This window comes from Cetorhinus maximus, chromosome 7 (genome assembly GCF_964194155.1).
Source record: "Cetorhinus maximus chromosome 7, sCetMax3.hap1.1, whole genome shotgun sequence".
NCBI lineage: Eukaryota > Metazoa > Chordata > Chondrichthyes > Lamniformes > Cetorhinidae > Cetorhinus > Cetorhinus maximus.
The window spans coordinates 84,555,111-84,569,822 of record NC_135885.1 but is presented as its reverse complement, the minus strand read 5'-3'; the positions used below and the strand labels follow the sequence as shown (position 1 = coordinate 84,569,822).

Sequence of the window (14,712 nt, the reverse complement as noted above, 5' to 3'; positions counted from 1 at the left end):
AATTAACAACAAACTTATTAGTTTATTATAAAACCACTCTTGTTGAATAGAAAAACAAAGTTTATTAACACAGTATGAAATATGAAAGTATACCAGTTACTCTTTTGAGATACCCTAAGTCTCTCTCTCTCTTTCTTTCTCTCTCTCTCACATGCACACACACCAAAAAAAAGAGGAATTCTGCCAAAGGTTAAGAGTCAATGATTCAAGGGAAAAGGAAAGATGATGGAGTCCTTGATGTGGCGTCCATGTTATGCGATTGGCGCCTCAGCACTAATCTGAAACAATCATGACTCTTGCACTGCTTTTCAGGTGGACTTGAACCTGCAAATACTCAATTCCAGCAAGTAGAGCAAATTAGAAGCAGCTTGTATTCACTTCCAGCTGTGGACTGGCTCTGGACTGCAAAAAGGCTGCTATCTTCCTTCAGAAGCAGTTGGGACTGGTGTTTTTTTCTCAGAGCCATAAACCACCTTTTGTACATTGTCCGCCTGGATCAATAGGTTTCCAGCTTCTTTACACTGCTTAATTACCTTTTCTTGTAAATGGTGCCTCTTCTAAGAGAAGCAACCATAGTTCTTGCATTAAGGAACAGTGTCTTTTAAAACACACATTCTTTCAGAAAATTTTTAGTCCTTGAAGCTGAACCATTTTCTGTGATTAAAGTGTTCACCACAGGTACCCTTCGAGTAGTACCTGTGTGTCAGTATAATGTCTGCCACCTTGTGGAGGAGTCTGGAACTAGGGGCAAAGTTTAAAAATAAGGGGGCTCCCACCTAAGACAGATGGGGAGGAATTTATTCTCTGAGGGTTGTTAGTCTTTGGCATTCTCTTCCCCAGCAAGCAGTGGAGGCTGGGTCATTGAATATGTTCAAGGCTGAGTTAAACAGACTTTTGATTGGCAAGGGACTCAAAAGTTATGGGGAGCAGATAGGAAAGTGGAGTTAAGGACCGCAATCAGATCAGCCATGCTTGTTGCAACTGTATAGAGCCTTGCTGAGACTGCACCTGGAATATTGTGTACAATTTTGGCCTCCTTACCTAAGGAAGAGGATATACTTACCATAGATGGAATGCAATGAAGGTTCACCAGAATGATTCCTGGGATGGCGAGGAGACTGGGCCTATATTCTCTAGAGTTTAGAAGAATATGGGGTGATCTCATTGAAGCATACAAAATTCTTACAGGACTCGGCAGGGTGGATGTATTAAGGATGTTTCCCCTGGCCTGGGAGTCTAGAACCAGAGAGGACAGTCTCCGAATAAAAGGTAGGCCATTTAGGACTGAGATGAGGAGGAATTTCTTCACACACAGGGTGGTGAATCTTTGGAATTCTCTACCCCAGAGGGCTGTGGAGGTTCAGCCATTGAGTATATTCAAGACAGGGACTGATAGCTTTCTAGATATTAAGGGATATGGGAATCATGTGTAAAAATTACATTTTGGTAGAAGATCAGCCATGATCTAATTGAATGGTGGAGCAGGCACGAGGGGCCATGTGGGCTACACCTGATTCTGTTTGCCATGTTCCTAAAATTTTGTGATTTGTGTACAAAGACACCCAAAGCCCTCTGTACTGCAGGGTTCATGCTTCCCCCATGTATGAATCACATTCCACTCCCTTTACCCCAGGCAAAAATAGGATCTGTCAGAAATGGGGGTGGGACTTCCAAATCCAGGGCCCTGGTGCCATTTTGGCTAAGGTGTGGAGTCTCTATGACTCCATGAAAATATGGCTTCTGTTCCCTGTTAGTTAGTCAATCCCCTATCCATGTTAATATGTCACCCTGAACACCATAAGCTCTTATCTTGTGCAGTAACTTTTTATCTGGCACCTTATCAAATACCTCTTGGAAAGCCAAATACATTACATCTGTTGGTTCCTCTTTATCCATCCTGTTGTTTACAGCCTCAAAGAACTCCAGTAAATTTGTCAAACTCTATTTCCTTTTCACAAAACCATGTTGACTCTGCCTGATTGTATTATGATTTTCTAAATGTTCTGCTACTACCTCCTTAACAATAGATTCTAGCATTTTCCCAATGACTGATATTAGACTAACTGGCCTATAGTTTCCTGCTTTCTGCCTCCCTCTTTTCTTGAGTAGTTGTACTATATTTGCAGTTTTCTAGAATCTTGGGAATTTTGGAAGATTGTAGCCAATGCATCTACTATCTCTGCAACCACTTCTTTTAAAACCCTAGGATGCAGGCCATCGAGTCCAGGGGCCTTGTCAGCCTTTAGTCCCGTTAATTTTCCTAGTACCTTTTCTCTAGTGATACTTCTTCAAAGTCTTTGCCATTTCCTTTTTCCCATTATTAATTTCCCAGTCTCGCCTTCTCAGGGACAAATGCTCCGTTTCGTTATTCTATTCCTTTTTGTATACTTGTAGAAGATTTTACGTCTGTTTTTATATTTCTTGTTAATTTTCTCTCATTTTGTTAGTCATCCTTTGCTGGTTTCTAAAATTTTCCTAATCTTCTGGCCTGCCACTTTTCTTTGCAGCATTGTACATCTTTTCTTTCAATTTGATACTGTTATGAGACAGCCTTTCGGTAAAGCTGAGTTATTTAAAAACCCCAGAGGGAAACTTTAAACAACTGTCATAACCTGTATTTTAAGTAGTATGTTTGAGATGCAACTCTAAATTCAGGAATCAGGCCACCAGTTCTCAAGAGGTTTTATATTAAACTAAATGAAACATTTTATTAATTTACACAAATTAAATATGTATACATGGCTACAAATTACTGCTATCATAACTTTAAACAAATTCCTAAACTAATCTCCATTAAGGTAACAGCAACCCATAGATTTTTAAGCAGACACCAGGCAAAGCATTTTCACCGTATAAATTCAAAATGAGGTTCCTTTCACTTTGTTTCCTGTGGAGTCAGTTGGAGGCTTACAGCTGCTTTGATCTTACATTGCCTCTACTCTGCACACACAAAAACTGCTGAAGTTATACTTAGCACAGTTCATTGAATGTAAATTCTCATTGCATCAGCAGTCTCTTTGAACCCATCTCTTCTAACAATAAAACCCCTTTCATAGTACCAATTTTATTAGCAACATAAACATATTGCTTGGTCTTTGCTTGCTAGGTGCCAGTTTTCACCCCATTTCTTGAATGCTCTATTCAAAAAATGCAAATTCACTCTATCTCTCTTACATCTCAAAACTAGCACACATCAAAGCACCCAGACTAGCTGGCTTTAATCCAATTAAGACAAACCCACAGACTAAACCTCTATTTTAAAAGAAAAATATTTTACAGTAATATATACATTAATAGCTTCATGACCTCCCCCTCCCTATTGAAAAATGAACCGTCATAATTCTAAAAGACTGCTTCACTTTAATAACCCATCTCACACTATCTCCTATACTTATTACAATTACATTGCCGAATCACAGGATCTCTCAGTGCAGAAGAGGCCCTTCGGCCCATCGAGTCTGCACCGACATGTGAGAAACACCTACCTAATCTTGGCCCATAGGCTTGAATGTTATGACGTGCCAAATGCTCATCCAGGTACTTTTAAAGGATGTGAGGCAACCCGCCTCCAACACCCTCTCAGGCAGTGCATTCCAGACTGTCACCACCCTCTGGGTAAAAAAGATTTTCCTCACATTCCCCCTAAACCTCCTGCCCCTCACCTTGAACTTATGTCCCTTGTGACTGACCCTTCAACTAAAGGGAACAGCTGCTCCCTATCCACCCTGTCCATGCTCCTCATAATCTTGTACATCTCGATCAGGTCGCCCCTCAGCCTTCTCTGCTCCAATGAAAACAACCCATGTCTATCCAACCTCTCTTCATAACTTAAATGTTTCATCCCAGTCAACATCTTGGTGAATCTCCTCTGCACCCCCTCCAGTGCAATCACATCCTTCCTATAATGTGGTGACCAAAGCTGCACACAGTACTCCAGCTGTGGCCTCACCCAAGTTCTATACAACTCCAACATGGACCTCCCTACTTTTGTAATCTATGCCTCGATTGATAAAGGCAAGTGTCCCATATGCCTTTTTCACCACCCCACTAACATGCTCCTCCGCCTTCAGAGATGCATGCGTGAGCATAACAATATATATACACAAGTCCTTGGTATCAACAGAAATCACTCCAGTTCAGTGTCTAGATTTTTTAAAAAAGTCCCATTTTCCTTTAAGCTTCAAACTCTTGATAACATATCTGAAAACAGATTTTCTTTTCCAGCAATATATATAATCTGTAGATGAAATGGCTGTAGTAATAGACTCCATCTGAAAAGCCTTGCACTTTTGTCTCAAAACTTGTCCAAAAGCTTCATAAGATTATGGTCTGTGTAAACAATTGTTCCTGATGAATTGTTTGCAACATACATTTCAAAATTCTGCAATGCTAACACCAAACTCAGTCTCTTTTTCGATCGTTGAATATCTTCTCTGTTATACATTCAGCTTTTGTGAAAAATACCCTATCGGTTTTTCAATTCCAGTGTCGTCATCTTGTAATGGTACATCCCCAGTGCCTATATCGTTTGTGTCAACGGCCAACTTGAATTTCTTGGCATAATTGGGTACTGCCAATGCTGGTGTTGCAGTTAATACAGTTTTCAAACTATCGAATGACTTCTGACTCTCCAGTGTCCATTGAAACTTCATTTTCTTTTTTAATAGTTCAGTCAGTGGAGCAACCACTTGGCTAAAATTTGGTACAAATTTCCGGTAAAACCCACTCATGTCCAGAAATCTCAAAACTTCTTGTTTTGTTGTAGGCACAGGGAAATCTATGAATTCCTTGACTTTCGTATCTCTTGTAGCCACCTTTCCATGTCTAATAGTATGGCCTAGATATGTGGCTTGCACTTTTGTAGATTCATTTTTAGCCAAGTTCATCAACAAATTAGCTTCTTGTAATCGAGTAAATAATTCTTCCAGTTACTGTAAATGCTCCTCCCACGTCTGACTGAAAACGATTAGATCAACAATAAAAGCCATACATTTGTTTAGACCTGCAATTACTTTGTCAGTCTTTGAAATGTCACAGGTGCATTCTTCATGCCAAATGGCATGACTTTAAACTGATATAGTCCACTTGGCGTTACAAATGCTGATATTTCCTTTGCTCTCTCCGACAATGGTACCTGCCAATATTCTTTTAGCAAGTCAATCTTTGTGATAAATTTCGATTGTCCCACTTTCTCAATGCAATCTTCCAACCGTGGTATGGGATTTGAATCTGCTTTTGTCACCGCATTTACCTTTCAATAGTCCACACAGTCTTTGCGTTCCATCCAGTTTCAGTACCAGTACAATTGGTGAACTCCAGTTACTGCAACTAGCCTCAATGATATCATTTTCAATTCTATCATTTTGAAGCATGAAGTCAATCTCTTTTTGTACTTGTGATAACTTTGCCAGATTTAAATCTATAAGGATGTTGCCTTATAGAAGATGATATTTCTATACATACATCATATAAAGCTAAATGTGTCTTTCCCAAATTATTTCCACAAATAGGTTTGTGTGACTGCAATAGCTTTTCCAAATCACTTTGACACTTGTTTGGAAGGTAACTCAATATTTCATTTAAATTTTCAAGCACTCATTATCCAATTTGATTAGAGGAAAATCAATTTCAGAGTCCTGCACTTCTACTTCTTTCTCATCATCCACAATCACGAATACCTCTTTTTGTTCCTCTTCCCTGTCAAAGTACTTTCTGAGCGTATTTACATGACACACCCTCTGCTTCTTTCTTCTATCTGGAGTATCTATTAAATAATTTACTTCACTCAATTTCTCTTCATTCCTGTAAGGCCCACTAAATCTTGCATTTAATGAATCACCTAGTACTGGTAACAAAAATAGTACTTTCTACCCAGAAATATAACTGTAAGTTTAAGCATTCTTAATTGCTTTCACTTTCATCATGTGCTGTGTTGTCTTTAAATGTTCCTTAGCCAACTCACATGCTCTGTTCAATCTTTCCCTGAAATTTGATAAATAATCCAGGAAAATAGTTTCTAAATTTTGACCCACCAATTTCTCATGAATCAATTTCAGTGTTCCCCTTACCTCATGACCATAAACTAGTTCAAAAGGGCTAAAACCAGTTATGGATTTGGAGTGTCTCTAACAGCAAATAACAAAAATGGAATTCCTGTATCCCAATCCTATGTATAATCCTGACAATATGCTCTTATCGTAGTTTTTAAAGTTTGATGCTATCTTTCCAAAGCTCCTTGTGACTCCAGATGATAAGCTGTTAACTTAAACTGTTTTAGTCCCAAACTGTTCATTACTTCCTTAAACAGCTATGACATGAAATTTGACCCCTGATCTGATTGTATTTCCTAAGGTAAACCATACCTTGTAAAAAATTTAATTAACTCCTCCACAATCTTCTTAGTTGTAATATTCCTTAACTGTGTCGCTTCAGGAAACCTGGTAGACATATCCATTATTGTCAATAAATACTGATTTCCACTTTTAGTCTTAGGGAGGGGTCCTACACAATCGATGATGACCCTGGTAAAAGGTTCTTCAAATGCTGGTATCGGGATTAAAGGTGCCGGCTTAATCACGGCTTGTGGTTTTCCTGTTATTTGACATGTATAACAGGTTCAACAGAATTTGTCTACATCCCTATGCAACCCTGGCCAAAAAAAACCTCTATCTTTTCCTGTGTTTTCCAGTTCCTAAATGTACCCCCATTGGAATTTCAAGAGCAATCCTCAGAATCTCATTTCTATACCCTAATGGGATAACAATCTGATGCACCTAACTCCAGCTTTCATTTGCTGAGACGTGATCCAACCTGCATCTTCTCATTAAAGTATCTTCCCGAAGATAGTAACATACTGGAATACATTTTGCTTCTGTTTCTGAATAAGCTTTCTGATATAACTGTTTTAATTGCAAATCAATTTTCTGTAATTCCACTAACCTCTTTGAGTTAAATGCTTCAGCTGAACTGTCCTGTATTCCTTCCTCTTGAATAATGTTATCACACACAGTGCCAGGTAATTAGATTTCGACACCACCTTCTTGCCTTTGAACTGCCTGCTTATCTTGTTTATCTTGTTGATCTTGTTCTTCCTGATGAGCCTTTGATCTCGTTACAACAGAATCAGGAAACAATCCAGGATGTACCTTTTGTAACACTTCTGTTGAAAGCACTTCTACAGGCTGCTCATCTACAACGGGCATCCCCTACATTTGCGATCCAGCTATATCATTACCCAGAATAAACTGAACCTCTGCAATGGGCAATTTTTCCACCACTCCAACTACAACTTCACCTGTCTTCCATTTGCTCTTTAAATTTACCTTCCACAATGGAATTGATTTAGCATCTCCATGAACCCTCCCTATGAACAACAAATATCACTATCTCACAACATTAAGGATTGACTAGCCCCTGTGCCTCTTAAAATTTTAACATCTTTACCTCCTCCACCCTGTACACATGGAAAGACTTTCCCTTCACATACAAAGTCTTTAAACATTTCTGCAACATGCTCCTCAGAATTCTCTTGAGTAAACTGTGAACACATTCTCACTTCTTTACCTTTCATTGATTCTTCCTGTTTTATCTATACACAAACCACTGGTTTCTCCTGTGCCTGAATCTCAGAACCCACAGTATTTTTACTTCCTGAGCGTTTCTGTAACCCAAAATTTCCAACAGATTTTCCCTGCAATCTCCAACACACTTAGTGTGCCTTACTTTATTACAATGAAAACACCTCAATTTTCAAATGTCACTTCTAGCTTCAGCGCTTTCCTTTTTATTCTGAGAAAAAACTTCCTGGGAACTTCCAGCTACTCCTCTTCCCTGAGTACCTACCTACCTTTCACCTTCCCACTTTTTATCCTTTTCCAATTTCAAAGGGTGACAAAAAAAAGGTTTAACACTTATGAACTAACTCATAATCATCTGCTACCTCTGCTGCTTGTCTTACAGAATCAACCCTCTGTTCTTCCACATGAGTTCTCATTACTGAAGGGAGTAAATCTTTAAATTCTTCCAAAAGAATTACTTCCCAAGGGCTGCATAGGTTGTTTCTATTTTTAACACCCGTATCCACCGGTCAAAATTACTTTGTTTTACTCTTTCAACTTCGATATGTTTGCCCAGGCTGTTTTCTCATATTCCTAAATTTCTGCCTGTATGCTTCAGGAACCAACTCATATGCACTCAAATAGCCTTTTTCACCACATCATAATTCACTGATATTTCTTCTGATAGTGAAGCATATACCTCATGGGCCCTACCTAACAACTTAAACTGTAATAATAACATCCAGTTTTCCTGTGGCCATTTCATCTGTTTAGCTAGCTTCTCAAATGAAATAAAGAATGCTTCAAAATCTTTTTCTTCAAACTTTGGAAGAGCTTGTACAAATATATACACCTCCCCAATGGATTCCACTCTAGAGATAAATCCTTCCTCACCTACTGGCATCTTTTTTTAAACTGCCAACATTTTCATTGGAATTCTCTTTTTCTCTTTCCTCCTTCTCTAGCTTCAAAATTCCCAATTCCCTTTTAAAAGCCATTTCTCTGTCCTTTGCTTTAAATTCAAGCTTTTTCAGTTCCTTTGCTTGTTCAAATTCAAGCGTCTTCATTTGCAACCGAAGTCTCACTACCTCCAGCTGCGACTCAGTAGTGTCAGGTTTCACTTCCAACTGTAAATGCTGTGCTATACTTTTAATCATGTCTGATTTCCTAGCACCCTTGGGTAACCCCCATTTTAACTTAACCTGCCAACTCTGTTAACTTACTTTTGGTTAGTTTCTCCAACCCAATCAGAGTTATCTACTCCCAGACTAGTCTTACCAATTGCCAAAGCCATCTTGCAGTCTCACCACTTTTAAAATACCTCGCCAACTCCTGAATTCAAAGCGCTTCTCGTACTCGTAACCTTAAGATTCACCAACTCCAGACTAACCAAGGAATTAGAAATATTTTTATTCCTGGACGAGCCCCAAACTGAGAGAGCCTTTTGGTAAAGATGAGTTATTTAAAAATCCCAGAGGGAAACTTTAAACAACTATCATAACCTGTATTTTAAGTAGTATGTTTAAGATGCAACTCTAAATTCAGGAATCAGACCACCAGTTCTCAAGAGGTTTTATATTAAACTAATTGAAACATTTTATTAATTTACACAAGTTAAATACATATACACGGCTACAAATTACTGCTATCATAACTTTAAACAAATTCCTAAACTAATCTCCATTAAGGCAACAGTAACCCATAGATTTTTAAGCAGACACCAGGCAAAGCATTTTCACCGTACAAATTCAAAATGAGGTTCCTTTCACTTTGTTTCCTGTGGAGTCAGTTGGAGGCTTACAGCTGCTTTGATCTTACATTGCCTCTACTCTGCACGCGCACACAAACTGCTGAAGTTATACGTAGCGTAGCTCATTGAATGTAAATTCTCATTGCATCAGCAGCCTCTTTGAACCCACCTCTTCTAACAATAAAACCCCTTTCATAGTACCAATTTTATTAGCAACATAAACATATTGCTTGGTCTCTGCTCACTAGGTGCCAGATTTCACCGCACTTCTTGAATGCTCTTTTCAAAAAAATGCAAATTCACTCTATCTCTCTTACATCTCAAAACTAACACACATCAAAGCACCCAGACTAGCTGGCTTTAATCCAATTACGACACACTCACAAACTGAACCTCTATTTTAAAAGAGAAATATTTTCCAACAATATTATATACATTAATAGCTTCATGACAGATACCATCATTAACTTCCTTTAGTTAGTCACGGATGGTGCATCCTTCTTGCAGTGTCTTTCTTTCTTAATGTAATATATCTTTGTTGAGTGTTATGAAATATCTCCTTAAATGTCTGCCATTGGTTCTCTACATTCTTATCTCTTAACTAATTTTCCCATTCCACTTTAGCCAACTCTGTCTTCATAGCCTTGTAATTGCCTTTAATTAAATTTAAGACAGTAGTTTCAGACCCAAATTTCTCACCCTCAAACCGAATGTGAAATTCTGTCATGCTTATGATCACTCTTGCCTAGAGGATCCTTTACAATGAGGTCATTTAGACATTACCAGTCCTAAAATAGCCTGTTCCCTGGTTGGTTCAAGAATGTATTGTTCCAAGAAATTATCCTGAGTACACTTTATGAACTCATCCTCCAGGTTACCTTTACCAGTTTGATTTGTAAGTCTCCAATTATTTCTTAATTTATACTCCTTCCGACAGTGTAACTACTGTCAGAGGACCTATAAACCACTCCCACCAGTGATTTCTTTATTTTGCTGTTTCTTATCTCTGCCCAAACTGATTCTACATTTTGATCATCTGATCAGTTTCATTTGTAAAGAATATTTCTTTCTTAATTATTTTTGAGATGTGGGCAGTGCTGACAAGGCTACATTTATTTCTCACCCCTCACTGCCCTGAGACAGTCTAGAAAGGCCATCTTCTTGAACCACTGCAGTCCTTGTAATGGTGGTCCTCCCACAATGCTAAGTAGATCCTGTGAGCTACCTCAGAATGTTTAACTGCGTTAAAGGTACAGTACAAAGGCCAAATATTGTTGGATGGGTACTGCAGCACAACCTTGCATGCTAAACAATCAAAAAGCTTTAAGGTTCTCTGAATGCTTTGTGTGGGTAGTAATCAATATACAAGACATTGCAAGGAAACACCTAATGGCATGCATACTTTGTCCTATTGTAAAAGGTACTGATGGGTAGCCTTGGCAGAATTATCAGTTGGCATACTTTTTTTTAATAGATGTTCTTGTTTCCTTCCTTTTTGAAAATGGCATTGATTCTTTACACTATCTCTTCCCAGAAAACTGCACCAATCTGCTATGAGGAGCATATCTGGAATACTGAATTGTGCAACCTACTTTTCACCCACTTTCTGAAGCAACAGTCGCATCTGTGAGGCAGTGCGTTTTTACTGCTATGAGTCTATCGATTGTGCAGAAAGGCTGTATAGAGTTTTTCAGGGAAAAATGTTCTTTTCATTTAAATACTACAGTCCTTGAAGTTGCTGCAACAGCACCAGATATCCTGTTGCTCACTCTGAATTTACAGCAGGTGGACTGAACACTGGGAACAGTGACTCAGAACTGGAAACTGAAGCAGGAACAGCCTGCTGTGCACTGTTCCTGCTATTATCGTTAGTTTTTTTTAAACAAGAAACAACTAATTATTATTCTAAAATGCAGGCAAATGCTTTAGCTAATCCATGAATAATACTTCAGACTTTCAATTCAGTAAACTATCCACTTTAATAGTTAATCTGATTTGAAATTCTATTTTTTGGTGTAGCCAATTTGTATTACTCACAATAAAAGTGTGTAGGGTCTTACAGCTTTGATTTCAATTCATGACTTTTCCACTTTTTTTCAGTATACTAACTAAGGCAAAATTTTGAAAATTATAAGTGCTTGCAATGGCATTGTACGTCACATTGTGATTCAACACGGTTACTCATCATAGCAAGGTTCAGGCTTACATATGTAATTTTTAATTTGGTGGCTCTCCTGTCCTTGGTCCCATCATCTTGGAGGACCAAAGAAAAGAGAGATGCATTTTCTAAAGTAAGGAAAAATTCACGAGAAGCCACCTTGAGGTATTTTCTGGATATATTTCTAGTAGATTCAAGAGTAGCATTGCTTGGGATGAGTTACTTGGAGAATGATGCGTAATATGGGTAAAGTAAACAGAGTCGCATCTTAAGTATGGCATGAAGAAAGGATACACTAATATTTATGCACTGGTATTGCATGTTTTACACAATTGTATGTGTGAGCATAAATGCTTCATGCAGTTTGCAAAACGCTTGCATTTTTGTTAAGTTTAAAAGTACATAAAACATTTAGTATAGTCTTATTTTTTATTGAGCAAAGGGAATAAATGTCTGCTTTTAAAGAATCTTTCTACTGTTTAACAATAGTTTTCCAACATCCAATAATCTGTTTTTACATTTACAGGATGTTCGGACCATCAGATTTGCTCATAAACAAGAAGGACACACCAGACGATCTATCTTTGAGAACTTGATGAAATTTGCTTTTCCCATATCCAACAACTTGGTATTGTCTTGTATTTAATCTATGGTAGTCACTTAGCATACTTTAAAAAACATAGTATATGCGATCTAGTGGAAAGGAGATTTGGCTCTAAAATATTTCTGAGTAGCTAAGTATATCTCTAAGTGATTTGCTCTGCAGTGATTATTTGTGCTATTAAAATAAAATTTTAAATAGGGCATATATCAGCAGAGTTACAGATTTAATTTTGTACTAAAATTTGTGCTGACTAGTTCTATTGTTCCAGAATATTCACTACTAAGTGTGCAAAGCCCTACAGTGTGTGATTTTAGCAGGATGAATATGTTACTGTTTGCATGGGGGTATGTATGTAGCTGTAGTGACCTGTGATGTGAGTGAAGAATGATGATCCAAAAACCAACTTGGAAAGGTAACTCATGAAAGTTTGGGTTGCTTTTTTTCCAGGATTAAATTTAAAACTGCCTTAAGCCAACTCTGTTAACCTTGATAAATGAATGAAAAATTTATGATAAATAGAGTAATGATGAAGACTAGGTTGCCAAGTGAGAACTTCCCTCGCACTGCTTAGAGTTAAGTCAAATCCAACCAATCTAAATAAGATTAGGCATCATTTCTCTGCTGATTGTAAGGGTCTTATGTGAAATGAATTTGGATAGTTTGAAACCATTTGCAGTTGAAATCAGTCTCACACTGCAAAACTACTTACAAATCAACGCTAATGTAGCAATATCACTCAAACCATAAAGATGGCAGAATGGAGAAATAGAAAAATTCACAGAGGTAGGTGCTCTTCTGAAATTGGAAATTGAGGCCAAGTAAAGGAAGCTTTACTTGCTTTGAATGATGTAGAAAGCTTGGAACTAAAAATAATTCAATAGTGATCCTCCTTAAGTTGATGAGCACACAAATTCAATGCACAAAAGTAACATTAATTTAAGAGAAATTACCAACTTAATTTATAAATTAAGCTGTGTTTTCAATGTCAGACTCTGCACAAATTACACTTACACTTGTAAGATTTAATGCCCTCCTCACTATTACGCTAAATGAATATATAAACCTACTGTTATTAATCCTTAGATCTCTGAGGTCTTAACTCTAGATTTAATGTTGATAGGCCAACTTTTAGATTAAAACAGTGCTATGAGAAATGACTTATTTTTGAAGTTGTATAAGCATTTCGGTTCCAATATCTTGGACTTTATTCCCTTTGTCAAGGCGTCCATGAGAAATCCTAGCTCGTATGATGTCCAGTGACTTGAATCAGACTCTCCAATTTAATGAGATGAATGCTACAATACTTTTTCTCCCCTCTGGCGACAATAGCCCAGATTTTGTGTTAAGAATAACTGTGAAGCTAACAGTGTTATGCAATAGATCAGACAGCAACTTCTGTCTTTCGCGCATGCAAAGTTAAATGTGGAATCTGGAAGTTACTGTCCGATTTGCCCTGCTACTCCAGAGCTTTTACTATACCTCTACCTTGCTGAGAGACTTGAGGCCGGGTTTTCGCCATGGAGGCAGGAAACAGGTGGCGGGTCTGTTTTTGTGTCAGAAACCCGCCTTTGGTGGGAAACTGACTAAAGTTCAGATTTTTGTGAGGATGGAGTGAGCCCTGAGTTGATAAAGAGACGGGTTTTCTTTCCAATTATTTTGCTTTTTGTTCACGATTTTACAATGAGTTAAATATTCTAGTTTATACTCACTGGTTTAGACTCTGCATGTCTTGGTGAGGATTCTTCAATTTGGCTGAAGAGTCATGCTGTTGCTTGTCCTGGTTACACATGACACAGATCCCTGTAGAGGGTGACATACAGGGCAACAAATTGCCACTCAAAAACTTGCTAAAAGTCTGTTGGTAGCTGTAGGCATAGTGAACGGAAGCGCCATTCCTTCACTGATGACTGCAAAATCCAAGCCAATATTTGTTTGCATTGAGTGCAAGTTTTCCAAGTTTCCCTTTAGACTGTAACCAATTTTGATTAACCTATGTTACAGCATCACAGCTGGCTGTGGGTTTGGAATGTTCCAGTGGTACATTTCCCTGACTGTAACATATAATTAAACCGTAAACGGAACATTGTTGTAAACATGATTCCAGAATTCAATAGAAAAACGCTCAGCTGTGGTTTGCATGGGAAAAGAGGATTGAAATGTTAGGAAGGACATGGTAATGCAATTTTTATTTGCCTTTGTATTTAGTTTTTAGGAAGTATATCATTTTGAAAATAAGGCATGTAGAGCCATTAATTTTGGTGATTAAAATACTCAACCCTGCTATCACAACCTAATTTGTTTCAAACCCCATTCATCTTCAAAATCCTGCATTCTTTTCTAATTTTTTTTATCACCTATCTCATCTTGGCCTGATTTCAACTAATACCAGTGCTCATGTTGGCCATCAAGGAACAGTCACAATAATAAGAGGTAGAGCTGTTTTACAATGCAACATAACTGGGATGCACAGTATTTTGTTTGATATACAGGGACAACCTTTGGCAATAATCTGAGCAGGATTTGAGAGCCTTGGGGCAATCTCAGTAAATTCCCTCTCCACCCAAGAGATTTAGATTATCCTTCAACAAGTGAATTTAAGATGATCATTGGTAGGTTTTTTTGTCAGTGGGGAGAGAAAGCTATC

General features: G+C 37.9%; 1 protein-coding gene across 2 annotated transcripts in view; it reads left to right on the top strand.

Moving 5' to 3' along the window:
• Nucleotides 1-14,712, top strand: part of mtmr2 (myotubularin related protein 2) — a 91,690-nt gene that overhangs the window by 33,820 nt on the left and 43,158 nt on the right. For both annotated transcript variants that reach the window (XM_078545802.1, XM_078545801.1), the window contains exon 5: nucleotides 11,991-12,092. In XM_078545802.1, the coding sequence (XP_078401928.1) occupies nucleotides 11,991-12,092 (102 nt within the window). The remainder of the gene's footprint in view (nucleotides 1-11,990; nucleotides 12,093-14,712) is intronic.